This window comes from Zeus faber (assembly GCF_960531495.2).
Source record: "Zeus faber genome assembly, chromosome: 1".
NCBI classification, from domain to species: domain Eukaryota; kingdom Metazoa; phylum Chordata; class Actinopteri; order Zeiformes; family Zeidae; genus Zeus; species Zeus faber.
Genome location: NC_137193.1, coordinates 53,349,584 through 53,367,358, shown reverse-complemented (window position 1 = coordinate 53,367,358; position 17,775 = coordinate 53,349,584). Strand labels below are relative to the sequence as shown.

At 42.6% G+C, this 17,775-nt stretch overlaps 1 protein-coding gene across 1 annotated transcript; it reads right to left on the bottom strand.

Annotated features, from left to right (window-relative positions):
* Positions 1-496: 496 nt before the first annotated feature.
* On the bottom strand, positions 497-16,120 carry LOC307227978 (phosphatidylinositol 3-kinase regulatory subunit gamma-like; the record flags this gene model as incomplete). The annotated part of the gene is made up of 15 exons (XM_079997433.1): positions 497-817; positions 3,030-3,200; positions 3,969-4,040; positions 4,139-4,306; positions 5,200-5,342; positions 5,960-6,067; positions 6,665-6,845; positions 7,082-7,180; positions 7,692-7,788; positions 8,047-8,172; positions 11,332-11,668; positions 12,140-12,152; positions 13,759-13,827; positions 14,417-14,611; positions 16,044-16,120. The coding sequence occupies 15 exons, from the start codon at positions 16,118-16,120 to the stop codon at positions 601-603; spliced, it is 2,073 nt and encodes a 690-aa protein (XP_079853559.1). The 3' UTR covers positions 497-600.
* Positions 16,121-17,775: the final 1,655 nt, after the last annotated feature.

Here is a 17,775-nt window from a genome sequence, read left to right as displayed (position 1 = left end):
ATTGAAAGGGTAGTGACTCATCTAAACAATTAACAGCAGGAAAACGACTTCCTGTCATCCGTTTCTGCGGTTTTTGCCTGGGTGAGACATTTTAATTTCCTCTTTGAATTTAAAACATCTTGAAACATCTATTTGTCTTAATCTGTAAGATACAGAACATTCATAACATTATTCATTAACATTGTTTTTCGTATGATATTTTGTTACTTTGTTTCAGGTTTATCATAAACACACCTAAATTTTGTGGTTTTAAAATTTGGGCCGTTTCAATTTGGAATAGTAAAGCCCCGGAATTGACTATATCTGCAATAGAGAAACATGACAAGATAGGGTTACGTTTTTTGGATTCCAGTATTCGAAAATAATCTGCTTTTGGTACCATGTTCTGCTCTGGCCTCATCCTGGTATTCAGATCATGGGCTACTCGTGTTACTTGTGTTGAAACATTTCAGACTTGCAAACTATCCCTGAATTTTCATTCCACACTGTCACAGACTCTGGCTGTACTCCATGTGAGCGAGTCGCGCGGTGGACATTCAGTAACAGTATCAGTTTGGGCGTGACGTGGCTTTTTTTTTTTTTGGGGGGGGGGGGGGGCGCCTACTGGGGACGGGGTGCTGGGGTCTCTGAGCCGGCCGGCTGGCCGAGGGCGGGCCAGGCCAACGTCACATTGAGCTGCTGGTTGTGCTGGACCAGTGAGGTGTCGCGGTAGTGCAGGACCAGCTCCCGGAGCGACGGGTACTGGTTGTAGGGTTCCGTGAAGCCGTAGCCCGTGGTCGTCCTGTGGATCACACAGTGCTTGACACTGCCGTCCACGCTGCATGAGAGGAAGCAGAGAAACAAAGCTTTTAACAACACTAATTTATGCTCAGATTGTTTATCTCAATTAACAGTGGCTCATACAGACCTGCCAACCTTGGGAAAATATTTTGAATACTACAACAGTGTAATAGGGAGTATTTTTTTTTTAAGTCTCACCTGCGGATTCCGATTTTGGCCCATTTCAGATTTTCATTCAATTGTATGTTCATAATAAACCAGTGAATATTAAATATCTTTGACATTGTGCGTCCGATCATTTTAAGTATATATCTGTGACCTGTGAAATACAATTTCCTTATAAGTTGGTCTCACTGGGTAAATCTGCTTCACGTCAATGACAAATACATCATGTGATCTGATCACGCTCACGTGATTGGACAGCTGCACATACGGACTAGCGCTGCAATTTTCAGTTATCACTATAGTGAGATTGTTGACTTTAACACGATGTTTATTATTGTTCATTATTCACTGTGGAACAATAATAGAGCATGAAACAGTCACTGAGTTGAAATAAAATAGAATATGAGACTCAACAAGTCAACAACTTTCAGTATAATTCAACCTGTAACTCACTGAGTTTTAGTAGGACCCAACCTATCACTTTCTGATAACATTGAAATGAACAGTTCAAATGAAAGTCTCTTTCACTTTTAAGTGCAAATATACCTTTTTCATTATATTTATATGGTACTTGCATTCCAAGAATAAATAAATGGCAGACTTCCCATTCTCTCTCTCTCGTTCTGCTTCACTCACCGTGCATCAAACCGACTGAAAAATCAAACAACTTGTTTTACTGAGTGACTCGTCAAGAACCAGAGTCTCAAAAAAAGAGTCAGTCTTTCATCACGAACGGAGCTCCTGACGTGCACTAAGAACAACCAGAGCAGACGCTCCGCTGTGGTGACAGCTATAGATACGCACTCTCCACAATTTTGGAATATTGTCAGGCGATAGATAAATCATTTTATCTTCTTCGTTTACCTTGAAGTACCTCCAAACAGCCGTCATTTTCATTCTTTCGCTTGCATTACATTGGTATCAAGTTTGAGGGTCGGAGCATTTTCAACTAGTACGAGCGCATGAGCACTGTATCAGGCGTGTAAATTTGACCAGCACCGAATCTGAAAACATATCTGACACTGACCGGCCGGTCACACGTCTTGGCCGATCAAGGTGAAAACCAGCTGATTCAGGTCACCGTCTGACCAACGGGTGCGTCTCACGTTTTATATGTTAACATTACGGTCACATTTTTGTGCTTGATTATTACAAGTCCACCTCCTATTTTACCTCAGCAATGCAGCGTTACGCCTCGGTGGATAATAAGGTACCACTGGGTATTGAGTGGAGGGGTTACAGAACCACAGGCACAAGATCGTAGCATGTGGTTCAATCCGAGGAATGTAGATTTAATATTGAATACATGTATGGTATTGTTTTCTATTGATGTATTGAATGTTTTCCATAAATAAATTACTATACACACACACACACACACACACACACACACACACACACACACACACACACACACACACACACACACACACACACACACACACACACACACACACACACACACACACACACACAGTATATTCTTTGAAAGAATTGCGTGGTTGGAACACAAGATGCATGCAGGTTGGCAGGTCTACTCATATTGTTTATCTCAGTTAACAGTGATTCAGGCTCATATTGATTATCTTAACAGGGTTTGGTTTTCCATTCTATACCTTGATTTCCAACTTTCACCCCCCATCCCCCATCGCCTTCACGATCATGACATTAAAGTTTACCTTTAATTGCCATACAAGTAATGAACAATTTTTAACTGTTTTTGTTGTCCATTTTATGCCACATAATAGTTTACGCTTATAACTGTGTAATAAACTAGTTATTGCTATTGCAGAAGAGTTATCTAATGACATTGAACAGTGGAACATAACAATTCATGAAGGGAGTTCATTTACCTCAAACCAACTCATGGAAACGCACTTACTCTGCATTTTATTTGTTGCAACATTTCTAACATCGACTTAAAATTCCCCTTGAATTTGAAACATATCATTGCGGAATCTAACGAGTTTCTAAAATGATCACGGTCACTCTAAATAATGACAGAAAGTAGTTCGAAAGTAATATAAGGAAGTAGAATATAATATAAGAATATAAGAAAAGCCGCTGCTGTCTGCCAGACTCACATGACAGAGCAGGCAAAGGAGCCCTTCTGTGTCTGGCTGTCTCGGATCAGGAACGTTCCGTCTTTCCGGCCCTGCAGCAGATCCTCCGTCTCCCTCCGGCTCATCCGGCCCACGTACCAGGAGCGTTCGTCGCAGTGTGCGTCCTGAGCACCGTCAGCCAGGGTGTACGGACTACAGGTGGAGAGGGAACGTGTGAAATGTGGAGAGTAAATGTTAAGAGAAATACAGTTGTTTTTCTGGTGTGTTCAACGTCATGAACACGTGGGAAAAGGGGAGTGTCATGGTTCCAGTGTGAAACTTGTGCAACTTGAACTAACAATGACATTAAACTGTAAAACTTGGGGAAAAAAAAAAACGTCTGATCACGCAGTGAGACTAGGTTCCCGTCATTCCTAAAAAAGAGCCGTTCAAAAGAATCAGATCATTTGTGAACGACCTGACATGCTGTAGAAGCAGCATGGAGTATCCCCCCCGCGCACCGATAGCACCGGATGCGCACCTGTCCTCTGGCAGCCGCAGGGAGCGTACCAGAGTGGCTCGGAGCCCGGCAGGGAGCGTGGGGGTTTCTCTGCTGTGGTCCCCACACTCGAATTATTTTATGGTCCCACATGCAGGAAAAAAAGTCATTAACTTGTGATTTTGGATTCCAAATGGGATATGAAATGATAGAATGATAGACAAGGATATTCCTGTCTATTAACGCCCCAACGTCCGCAACTTCAATGAGTGTCACATTGCGCAGATTAAGGAGCCACAGTTAGCGGGTCGACCCGGGTGTTGTGTTTACATCAAAGCTGAGGCGATAAAAATCGGTGTCTATCATTTGACCTGGGACTGAAACCTGGGTGTTACCTTCCCCACTGGCAACTAAACCCGGATGTTAGCGGGTGTTACCGGGTTTTTGGCGCAGTGGGAAAGGGGTGTTATGTTGGTACTTACTCTTCATCTTGTCCTTTGATCCCCAGCCAGTCGTTGATCTGGCTCTGCCTGGTTCCTTGTTGGTTGAGCCACCTGTGATTAAAAACAGCGTTGTTCCACCAAACTTCAGAGCGCCAGCTACAAAACAATACTTTCACGGAGCAGTGTACGCGGCCGAAGCGTGAACTCACAGCAGGTATTGATCCCTGATCTTCCTGAGCTGCACAAGGTCGCTTTTCAGGCTCCTCATCTTCCTGCTGACCTCCATGTTGGCCAATGCCTCCTTCCTCAGCTCATCCTCCAGCCTCCGCCTGCTGTCGTGGATCTCCTCCACCTGCGCCAGCAGTGCATCATCCTCACTGTGGAGCGATGTCATACAACACTGAATCCTTCCACAGGGAGAGTGGGAAGCGGCCTCTTTTGCTTTTGAGTGAAACGATACAAGCACAGTAACACTGACCTGTAAACAATAAACACAGCCGGCCTATTTAATCCCGATATGGATCTTAAGCCAATTGTGGTTTACCCTGGCAACTCTGGTTTTAATGTTTTGCTGCTACATAATGGCATGCTGGAAATTTTATACACAAATAATATTTTCCAGATGTTTTAAGCCCATTTGGCTTCAAAGTAGCTATCTTGTTATAAGCCATACCAGTTATATTGTCAATAGCACATCAATATGAGACATCACATGCAAATGTGATATTACATGTCAGATCAATATGGAACATTTAACAATCTTAAAAGCTCTGCATTCATATGCTGTGCCAACCGTCCACTCGGAAAACAACAGGAAAGCTTTTTCTATTTTTTTTGATTCTTTGATATATACATTTATAATTGTTTGCACTCAATTCATGAGCTATTTTATTAAGATTTCCAATGGATTTTTTTTTTCGGAAAAAGAACCACTTGGTTCAGTGTTGAGAGCCTACAGTCACACAACCCAATTAAACTTTTTCAAATGTTGGAATGGAGAGAGACATAGAGACCATTTGCTGTTGTAGATTCTTTGTGAAAAGAACTAGACACAGTCTAGTGCCGTTCCACAAACTCTGATCCCTTACTTTTTGACATTCTGTTCACACAGACAGACAGACAGACAGACAGACGGGCTGAAAACACAATCTCGTTAGCAGAGGTATCGTAAATTTGAGTGAATTAAAAACCAACCCTACAAATTTATTTTTCTGTGTGTGTGTGTGTGTGTGTGTGTGTGTGTGTGTGTGTGTGTGTACACAGTAAGTACCTCTCAGCCTCTGTGTTGCTGCCTGGTGTGAGGAACATGTCTATGTATTCCTTGCTGTAGCGCTCCTGAGTCTCGTACTGTTTCTCAAAGATCCGGATTGTTTCCGTGAACGCCTCGATGGCCATCTGCTTGCTTTGGAGCTCCTGGGAAACGTGGAAGAATTCACCAAATATATCTACATGCCACATTTATTTGTATATGGGTAAATGACAAATTAGGTTTTTAAAAGGGAGCAAGAGAATACTGAGATAAATGCATTTAATTTTTTTTCCCTCAAAAATAAGTATTTTGTATATTCGCATCCATTTAATTGAAAGATTTACATTTTTAAATTAATTTGTTAATAATAAAGCCTATTCACTGTCCAAAACACGGTTGCCCCAGCTGACATTTTTTGACTTTTAAGCTACAAAACTCTCAAAATTACTTTTTTAAAGTGTAACAATTTTTTGCATTTTACATGTCTTCATGTCTAGTTCATTTTAATGATAATTTATTCAGAAAAAAAAAAAAAAAAAAGTTTCATGTCATTGACCCATACAATACATTTATCCAGAGCAACCGGATAATGATCTCCTTTTTCATAGATATTTCATCAACATTCTTTCTTGCAGAACAGTTTTTGGCTCACCCAAATAAACACCCAACCCTGAATGTAATACCTTGCAGACAGGAACACACTGAACTAAACAAATTGGAACCGAGTATACCTATAATCACAGATGGATTCAAGGTGGATTGTTCGTCTCCCAGACTGTACCTGGGAGGTGCGTGTGAACTCCTCGCACAGCAGGTCGTACTCCCTGCTCCGCTGCTGGTAGAGCCTCAGCTGATCCCTGACAGTCTCCACACAGCCTGCCTTCACCACCTGGACACACACACACACACACACACACACACACACACACACACACACACACACACACACACACACACACACACACACACACACACACACACACACACACACACACACACACACACACACACACACACACACACACACACACACACACTTCCATTTACAATCTGAAGTATGCCATTTTAAAAACTTTGGCAAACACTAAATGACTAGGTATCAGATAAAAGAAACATTAACAACAGGAACAGTAAGGAATTTAGAATTTGTGAGCAAGTAGTGTGAGATAGCAGTGCATTAATTAAGATGAATTCATGCTTACATTTTAATTTATATCAGGCCTCTTGCCACTGTCATAAATAGATAGATTGACGGACGGCAGACAGATGGATAGATATTAAAAGAAAAATATGAAAAGAAAAATATGAAAAGGAAAAAAGTGGTACAAATGTTTTATTGTTGATGGGGTTTTTTTTTTTGTTTTTTTAAATGGAGGCGTATATAGTGTAGTCCGATGGAGACAGGCAGAAAAGACCTCTGGTGATGTTATCAATAGTTGATAAAAGAAAATTAAATAGCAAACATGTCAAGCATTTGGACACTCACCTGCTGGTATCTGGAGATGGGGTAGAGCAGCGGGGTGTCCAGTTTGGAGTTGTATTGGGCCAAGGACTGAATGTGGTGATGCTGGATCAGCTCCACCACCGAGGGGAAGGACAAAGGCTCAGAGAAGCCATATCTGCCTCCCTGGTGGAGGATCCGGATCAGCCTATTGTTGCCCTCCTTCCTGCAGATGTCAAAGCACACATGTACATAAAACCACCCTCCGCTCGGTTGGGATATTTTGAATGCACCTAATTTAGGTCATTTAATATACACTGCTAACTGATTCCCTCACTTTGAGAATGTTCACGCTGTTCTCTAGAGCGACACTTGGAATTGTACCCTGAAGAGCGTATTCTAACCAATTTGCACAGGAGCATTAAAAATGACAGCGGCTGAAGCTAAAATAATCACACTTACCTCAGAGTAAGTGTATATTCTCCTTCAACTTTACTGGACGAATCTCGGACCAGGAATGTGCCATCGGGAGAATCTCTCATCAGCTCATTTACGTCCTCTCTGGACAAACGGTAGAATTTAAAAACTAAATAAAAACAAGAGCGGCACAGGCTAGTGAGCTTAACAGAACGCAATCCAAAGGCAGTCAGGGGAAGATAGAAATGGATCACACGGTACATTTCACATTATTCAGTAACAGTAAACAAGATGTAGATTGCGATGCTAGTCAAAGCTGAAAATCATTCATCATAACCACAATATACAGCTGGAGATGTTTAAAGCGGAAATCCATGAGATGGTCTGTGTTGGGTGGATTTTACTACAAGTCCCTAAATTCCATAAAAACATTTATTTTTTGCCTCCAATGTCCACCACCCCCCCACCAACTAAAAACCATCAAGTAGTTTGGTTATCTTTTGCAAAATAATCTCACAGATTGCAACTTTAAATTAGCTTGAATGCTGCCTAGCTTTTCAGTCAAGGATTCAATATTTCCTTTATTTTCTGAGGAGGAATAACTACACCTATATTGTGAAGTTGCAAAAGAAAAACACATCTAAATGAACGTTACCTTGAGATGTTTCCCCAGTACCAATCGGTAGCATCTAACTGGTCTTCATTAGCGCTGGAGTCTGTTGTCGCCATGGTCTTACTGAGTACTGGAGGGGCTGTTCACAGAGGTAAAAGTAAGTGGTGAAAAGACATTTTTAAAATAGTAGGCTTTCTAGTCTGTAGACGAGACATATCACTTTCTCGACATCATTTCAAGCAATGACCAGGCACAACAGCTTGTAAAACAGACCATTATTTGGGCTTAGTTCTTATGATTAGTATTTATATGCATAAATGTAAAAAAACATTTACAGTGAATATCTCAATCTGGAGTTAACTCGTTTGATGAGTTAGCGTAACGTGGTGTACGGTACCTTTCTTCCTCGGCGTAGGAGACCCGGCTTCAGGGACGACATGGGACGACGGCTCCTCGACAAACTCCATCAGACTGGGAGATAGAACCTGGAAGTCCCGTCGGCGCAGCTCATCCTCCGAGGACTCTGGGAGAATCAACCACAGGACGGTCAGCGGTCTGCTCCGGCCAGTACTGTATGTGGCGGTTTGCACTCTCGTCGGTGCACGCCGCCGGTCTGAGTGCTGGCAGGGACTCCGGAGGGAGATATGGTTGCAATGTTCACTCTTGTGCCATCTGGGAGACGCTGTCCAGACTAGTCCAGTGACAGGTGACACTGTCTGCGTGCCTAAAATACCAGCGTGGACGCTCCTTCAGTGCGCAGGCAGGGTGCAGCCGCACAGCTCGCTTCCCTTCACCTCGCCTAGAAAACAACAGCTGCCCGCAAGGACCTGCCCCCTGCCAGGCCCGCCACCTCCGGGGGCGGCGGAGCTGATGTGCCAGGCTATCTGTGTTTGTTGTGTTTTTACGTGTGTTGCCATGGTATTAGGTACCAAGGAAAATGTGGGAATCTGCCCGTCACGCATTTTTCAAGTATTTCAAGTATTACGAGCATGTGTTAGTGGGTCCGTTTTCCATATCTTTAGTTGTGTGTGGGTAGGCATGTGTACGCCCACGTGCCTGTACACGTTTGTGTATGTGTGGACGGAGGTGTGCTGTGCGCAGTTAATCTAAATCACCCCTTCAGCACTTGGGGAGGCATGCTTCAAGATGTATTAAATCCCTGGTGCAGACATACACTATAGAGGACAGGAATCATATGTATGCAGCTATGAAATTACAATGAATATGAACTCATTAACCTGTTCCCTGCGTACCACTGAGGTAGGACAGAGCTTGAAATCCCTTTCAATGCTCAGCATTTAAAATGCCTCAAATTGTTCTTTAGCTCATCTCAGTAAGATTATGGAATGAGAATGTCAGTAAGCCTGTTGATTGTAACTCCCGTCAGATGAACTGTCTTTAGGAAAGAGCCATCTGCTCCCCTGCTGTCTGTCATACACTACATACACATTACTTTTCTGCAGACGGCACCGGGAATCCCCTGCAATCTCATATTCAGCCACATGGCCTGAGAGCGCAAGGGCATACGTGCACACACACACACACACACACACACACACACACACACACACACACACACACACACACACACACACACACACACACACACACACACACACACACACACACACACACACACACACACACACACACACACACACACACCTTTTATATACTTCTTCTAGCTTGTGTGCATTTCATATTTTTGTTGTAAAATCTTGAAATTAACCTATAGCAACCGATGAAAATTGCGCTGTAAGTAAAATGTTTGAGAATTCAGAGTCCCAGAGATTCTAGCCTGTTTTTTGAATTGGTTTCTCAAGGGTTCTGGTTGTTGTTCACACTTTCCAAATCCAGCATGATTCTTAAGATCATATTTTACCAAAATTGGTTTAGTTTGGATGTATGTTTCACACACACACACACACACACACACACACACACACACACACACACACACACACACACACACACACACACACACACACACACACACACACACACACACACACTTCCAAATTATTATGCAAATGATTTTTTTTTTTTCCTGATTTTCCTAAATAGTCGATGCAAATGACAATCAGTATAATTTTCTAGTCATCAACCGTTAGGGTATATGAATGTTATTGACCAAACCTCCCAATGATAACAGTATTTTTTTCAAAAATAAAAAACTCAAAATGCACTGTTCCAAATTATTATCCACAACAGAGTTTCAAAACATTTTATAGGTTGTAAAGAACTGAAAATGGTCATTTGTTGACTTTGCAGCATTAGGAGGTCATATTTACTGAAATCAAAAGCTATTTCAATCAAAAACACCTTAACAGGCCTAGTTACATGTTAACATAGAACCCCTTCTTTCATATCACCTTCACAATTCTTGCATCCATTGAACCTGTGAGTTTTTGGAGAGGTTCTGCCACAGAAGGCACAGTTCTTCTTTTTGTACCATGGAAGAAAGTGGTCAGTCAGAAACTCTATATACTTTGCCGAGGTCATTTTCATACCTTCAGGGACCCTAAAGGGGCCTATCAGCTCTCTCCTCATGATTCTGGCCCAAAACATGACTCCGCCACCTCCTTGCTGACGTCGCAGCCTTGTTTGGGACCTGGTGGCCATCCACCAACCATCCAGGTTGCACAGCACTCATCAGTAAACAAGACTGTTTGAAAATTGGTCTCCATGTATTTCTGGGCCACTGCAACCGTTTCTGCTTGTGAGCATTGGTTAGGGGTGGCCCAATAGTAGGTTTTATTCACAGCTGCAAGCCTCTGGAGGACCCTACACCTTGAGGTTCACGGGACTCCAGAGGCACCAGCAGCTTCAAATACCTGTTTGCTGCTTTGTAATGGCATTTTAGCAGCTGCTCTCTTAATCCCATGAATTTGTCTGGTAAAAACCTTCCTCATTATGTCTTTATCTGCACAAACTCGTCTGTGCTCTGAATCAGCCACAAATCTCTTCAGTACGATGATCACGCTTAAGTTTTCATGAAATATCTAATGTTCTCATACCTTGTCCAAGGCATTGCACTATTTGACGCTTTTCGGCAGCAGAGAGATCATTTTTCTTTCCCATATTGCTTGAAACCTGTGGCCTGCTTAATAATGTGGAACGTCCTTCTTAAGTAGTTTTTCTTTAATTGGGCTCCCTGAGACACACGACCACCCATGAGTTTAATCTAAAAACAAAAAATTAAATGTTTAGGACACTTAAATCCAATTTGAATAATAATTTGGAATGCCGTGTACACACACACACACACACACACACACACACACATATATATACATACATACACATACATATACACACACACACACACACACACACACACACACACACACACACACACACACACACACACACACACACACACACACACACACACACACACACACACACACACACACACACAATTATATTATTATTTTTATATACCCCCTGTTACAGCTCAAACCATCTCAATTTCATGAGTTAGTGTTAATCATACTTGTGTACTTCACTCTATTTAGAAAATGTTGTTTTAGCTCATACCTTATTCCTTAAATATACAACAATTGCTGAAAATAGAATTTTTTAATTTAGATTAAACACCTCAGGGCAGCATGACTTGAACCAACCTGAATGAATGATAAGTCATTACAAACACAGAGTGCCTGTTTTCGTTCAGGGTTACCTTGATGTGTTGGTGGAGATTGAGGCCTTGCCATTTCTGGTCGCTCCATCTGCGGTTGTGGTTGCGGTTGCTTGAGTGACGTAGACATAATTGCAGGATCTACAGAATATGTGTAGGGGCCGGGAGGATCTCCTGTATGATCAGTACGCTCTGAGATGTCTCCGGGGCAGCCCAGGCACACCGGGTTCTTACCATCCCTGACATTCAGGGATGCTCGGCATGGTGGCTGGGGCTGGTTGCTCTCTGTCCATTGTTGGGTGTAGATTTCAAGCGCACAGAGCTGAAAACCCTCGGCTGCCATAGCAGCAAGACACTTAATAGTCCAGCGAGGCTTTAACTGAGGTGGGGAAGTAATGGGATGCTAGAGTCTACAAGGTTCACATACTTTCAGCTGGTACATGGCTGAGGTAGGAGTATGGACTCAGGGACACGGTAAAGAACTCAGGACTGCTCTCGATGATACAGCATCGTCCTCATAGTGAAGCTAAAGCCTAACAGTTTATTTAATCTAGGAGGTTTGCGGAGCATGTTTGCTATTTTCATAAAATCATTCCAACGTCATTCTGTTACATATACCATGAAGCTACGAATGACGCGATGCGACCACTGAGAAGCTTTAGTAACTCAGATCTGGGTTGAGTGCCTTGCTTACGGGCACACTGACAGCAGATGCTGACTGAAGTTAAGCTTGTATTTGAGCCATGTTTTTGGTTGTGAAATAAGAGAGCAGAAGATAAAGAACTGCAGGTGTGTTATAGGGTCAAGGCTGCCAGGCGTCTTCTTTAATGAGATATAAATCATCTCATACCGTAACTTCGGACCTAAAACACAAAAAGTAACCATCATAAAAGGGTGACGAGCTTCAGTATGGATCAGCCACCGGCTTGATAAATCAAAAGAAAAATCTTTATCATCACAAAATAAATGATTTTGAAGACAAAATCATCTTTAGGAAGTGAATCTTTCCGGTAAGAAACCGTCAGCACGGCTAAGTTTCAGGAGACCCGCGTTTCCGAGATAACTGGATCACCAGGGGCTTATTCTCATCCTACAACATTTTGAAATGTGCCGTTTGGTCAGGGGCATCAGGATACCCAAACAGACAGCTGTGTTTAAAGCTGTCACTCATAATTTGGAGAAGAAAAAAAATGAAAATAAAAATCTGAATCGCTAAATTTATAACATTGAGAAAACACTTTTCATGCAGGGAGAACAGCCTGCCATCCAAACATCCAAGGTAATGCTCGCAGTATTTATCTACATTTCTCACATGTTTTGGATAATCAGCATTTATCACTTTCTGTCACATGACAATGTCACGATAAAATAAGTATCAATTCCTTAATCACCATCTATGCTGTATGAGCAACCAAACGCAATAGGACTTGATTCCCTTGTACTAGTTCTACATTCAAACGGAGAGATCAAGACAGGGAGGACATTGATATCAAGGGCAAGAGAAGAACGCAGGAGAACGAGCTAAAGATTATTATTTTTTTTTAATAATTAAAGTGAGCAGAGGGTGTTTATCTGCTCGAAAATAATGAGGGAAAATAAATATGAATCCTAATTTACAAGAAGGCAGAGGCTGTCAGTAAAATAATGCTTATATTAATACTATTAAGTTTGTGATACAAATGTGCAAGTGCTAGGCTATAGCCAGAATATGTGCATATAAAATATGTCCGGTGACACCAATCCCTCAACTCTTCACTGCTTGCTGTCCGCGGCATGTGGTGCATGTTCATCTACATGGTAATCTTGGTTTTGTAAGCTTTGGACCAGGGATGACGCCAGATGACAGACAAAGCCAGAAAACTCTACTTTTCAGCTAAAACCGAAAAACGGACAGGAGACTTGAGGTTGCAAGCCCTGATTCTTTAAATCATTGAAAATTTTTCAAAAAGACTTTTCTTGAGAAATCACTGTTCCAAGTTTGCAATGGCACACATTTGTGTTTCTTTTCAGCACTGTATGTTGTAGATATGTTGTTTATTTACATATACTGGAAGTTTGTTCCCCTTGTTAGATTGAGTTATGACATCTTTAAATAAAGCAATACGATCACATATTGACATAGATGTTTAGACAGCTGGTCAGTCATAATGTGGTACTTTTATGGTTCAGGCCAATTTGCATCAAATGTATCGGACAGAAAAATGATGTAGCATTCAATGACAAATTTGGATCCCTTCGGCATAAGTTATCCAAACATAAAAAATAAATATCTGTAAAGTGAATAAAAATATGTGTGTTAATTTTTCAACGTCTTTAACATTTTAAAAGGTAAGCATTTGCAAAAAAAAAAAAAAAGAGGGTACATTATCTTTGACGTTGAAAATGGCGTCATTTGTGAAGCGGCATCAAAGTCAAAGTATCGGCATTGGCATCAAAATGTTTAAAACGACATTCATAAATATAATTTACGAAATGTCGCCGAACGGGGAGTCGTGCACGGAATTTGCGGTGATTTCAAACTCCTGAAGTACAATTTTCCTGAACGACGGGGGGGAAAAAACGGCAAAGCTTCGTAAAGACCGTGGGATTCGTTGGGATCATGGACCCAACGACCAACAGAAAATGCCCGAAAAGTGTTCGTGCCGAGCAGTGCGAGGGAGGCACTGACGTCTATCCCCGCTCCCTTTGCAGGGCCGGACTTCAGTCCGAGTTCGGTCTCTCGGCGCTCTAATCGAACAATGACGATCGTGAGAAATAGGGAGTTAGTTTGGACGCCATGTTCCCCTCTGCCTGGGAGCTATCCACCATCCGGTGAGCTTGGGATGACGCAGAAGCAAGTAGGCGTGAAACCTACAGAACTTGGGAGATTGCGTTTTTTTTTCCCCTTCCTTTTTTTTTTTTTTTTTTTTTTTCTTCCTTTTAAACGGGGGACGACCTGAAACTGTAAAATTAGCAAAAACATTCAGCATCAGAGGACAGCGCTCACCTACCTGGGCCAAGAGCGGAGCGGCTGGACGACGGGGAACCCGACCTCCATGAAACTGCAAAAAAGGTGCCTGGACCCAGGACCCGGGACACGTGGCTCAAAGTAAACCAACCACGGGCCGCGGTCCTCACGCCATCCTACGTCTCTCCTCCCCAGTCCTGTCCCCCGACCTCCATCTTTGGAAAAACCGTCTCCTCTCGGTGCTCGCCCGTCCCCTCTGATTGGCACCCTTCTCTGACGATCGCAACTTCCTCCCCTCCGGCGCTCCATCCCCGGGCGACCGACCCCTCTCCCTCCATCCCCAGGACTTCCACTCTGCGGAGAAAGTGCCCGGGACTGTGGACGGGCGGTGCAGAAAAATTAAAAAAAAAAAAAAAAAAAAAGATAGATAGAAAAACAAGCAGATAAATGGTTCAACCGGGCGCGTGCTTTTAAAGGGTTGGCGGGGAGATAAGAAACGTTGTTCTTTGCGCTCTTAACTCGTCCCCCCCCCCCCACCCCAAAAAAAAACAAAAAAAAAAAAAACGAGTCGGGGGGAGATAACTCATAAATAAATAAATAAACAAACAGCGGAGGAAAAGCTGCTGTTGCTACACAGAGCGAGGGGCTTAGCCTCCTGAAATCCCATTGGCCGCTCTGTTGCCATGTGCCGGGCAACGAGCAGGGGACGCTGCGAACAAATCAAGGAATGCTTCTAATATTAGAATGTATGTATCTAGGCAGCGGGAACCTCTGACCCCCCGCGGATCGGTCGGCGTCGCCGCCCCTTCCACGGCGCGGAGCGCGATCGTGAAAACGAGTGGCGCGGAAGTAAAATGGTAAAAAAAAATCAAAATAAAAAAAATCAAAATAATAAAATCAAAACGAAATAAAAGAGAGGATGACAGATGAGCGTCGTTACGGCATAAACAAACCTCCAACCCCGCACGCCCACGCCGAGCAAACCCCGCTCCGCTGGAGGTCCGCGGTGCTCACAGCGGGAGAGGAGCAGGGAACACGCGTTCGCCTACTTTTTTTTTTTTTAAACGCCCGCGGCCGGTTAACTGCGGCGCAGCCCCCCCCCCCCCCTCCCCTCCATTCAATGCCGTGCTTCTTCCTTTTCTTTTTTAAGATAAAGGGGGCGAGGAATTCTCCATCATTTGGAATCTTCCAGCTTCTCAAGTTTTCGTTGTTTTTTTTTTTTAAATCATCCTGGTGGTTTTGATTGGTTTCGATGTGGCACTTATATATGAATGTTGAATCGAAACACCGGGTTTACCTCAGAATAAATCTTCTATTTGTGGTCTTCGTAGATTTTGTTCAAAAGCTTTTTTATTTTTTTTGGGGGGGGGGTTTTCCAGTAGATTGCAATACAACATTTTAATAACGTCTTTTTTTTTTTTTTTTTTTTAAGGTGAAGGAGGAAGGAAGGAAGGAAGGGAGGGAACGAGGAGGAAGCGAACGGAGGACGAACAGGAGGAAGAAGTAAAAGGAATGAAGGACCGGTGCGAGCAAAGAATTAAGGAAGGAAGGAAGGGTGGGAAAGAATGAATACATGAAGGGCGAAACGGAGGGAGATAGGAAAGGAAGGGGGAAAGGAAAGGAAGTCAGGAAGGAAGGACAATTTCGATCAAACCTTTGAAAACAAGGTCAGCGGGAATACAACTTTTACGCATCAAACTATTGTTTCAAAAAAAAAACAACAACGTAAGTTACTTTCCTGTTGCCATGTCAGAAAATCGAATGTGCCCACCTACAAAATACATCTGGGAGCCGTTCCAACTCATACCTGAGGATCTTATAAATAAATGTCTTGTAAACGGCAACAATGAGTGACCCGAACGCCTTCACTAAACGGATGTTCATTCCAGCGCACGTCAACGTTACGTCCGCATTTGATACAAATGTAGTAAATTACTGCATCACGCTTTGATTGGTATTTTATTGATTCTCTACGTGTCCTACCTTCTGTGGAGGCCTGTTGTCTCCAGGTCACAGTAAAGACAAATAACAATGTGGGGAGCAGCAAGTTGTCTTCAGAACTTGGATTCATGTTGTAGACACGAGGCTCACATGGCGCTGGAGGAGGAAACATGGAGGAGGACGCTGCGTGTCGCCCTCTGGCGCCCAACGGCTCCACTGCAGCGCATGTGACGACAAACTCATGTCAGAAACACTTGCTGTAGTGAAGATACTACATATATACACACTTTTTATATATATATATATATATATATATATACTGTATATACAGTACACACACACACTACTACTAGTACTACTAGATACTACTACTACTAAATACTACGACTACTAAATCCTGGAGGTAAGTTTAAGGTAAGTTTCGTATAGAATGATTTATATGTATATTTAATACAACACAAGACAATCCATTCTATTATATAATTATAGAAGCTAGAATTGCAATTGTGGCGCTGCCCCTTGCTGCCACCTGCACGAGCCTCTCATGTCGATTACGCACATTTTAGTATATTTGGTGTTTTTAGAGTTTATAGAGCTTATTGTGCGTAATCACCGGTTGTCATGGCATTTCACACACACGATGGCCAAACCCATTTTGTACTTATTGCTGTACAGCTAATGATGACCATTTAATTTGCCTCAATTAAATGTGGGTCTTCGAGACAAACTGTGGTTTAAGTTTACCATAACTAGTGCACAAGTGTCTTACAGTCTATAGCAACAAAGCGGGAGTTCATAAATAACCTCACCTCCTCAGAATCCCTACATGTGGTATATTTAATATTTTTCAGTCAATCGAACAACATCGTATGAGTCCAACGGTACAAATTTTACTTGATCCACAAAAAAAACACAGTACAGGGCAACAGGGCCAGTATACCATGCAGTCAAGAATTACAGAGGTGTGCTTGTCTCATGCAGCATGCACTGAACAGAGCAGTCAACCACACAACAGATGCACGTGTACAAGTTCCACCTGCGAGTTTGCTCTTTAACAGTTGCAAAAAAATGATTGTAGGTTTCTGGCATGTCATTAAGAGTGATGTCATCGTACAGAATCACAGCATATAAAAGAGGGGGTTGGTATTTTAACACGTAAACAATTCTAAGAGAGAGTGTAACAGCTATTCAGCAATTATATCTTTATCCATTGTTACCCATTGACAATATTAGTTTCCCAATGCAAGAGCTTCTTCGTGGTGAGATGTGAAGACGTTTTTTTGCCGATAACGATGAACCGCCGCCCTCGTCGTACGAACGGAGGTTCAGAGGAAGCCGGAACAAAACAGCCCGAGACAGCCATGGACAGATAGAACAGCCTGGATTAGCTTGAACGCTTTCTCTGTAGTGCATAAGTGCATAAAGTTCCATGCTGGATGAAAATATAAAGCTCCCAACCCCAGAATGGTCACCTGTTGTCATTTGCCCCGAAAAACACGGCGGCGTAAGATCCTGTACCAAACGTCAGTGCGAACGAGTTCCAAACGCTCACACCGACTCAACACCGAAAATATACATAAAATAGACAAACTCTGTTC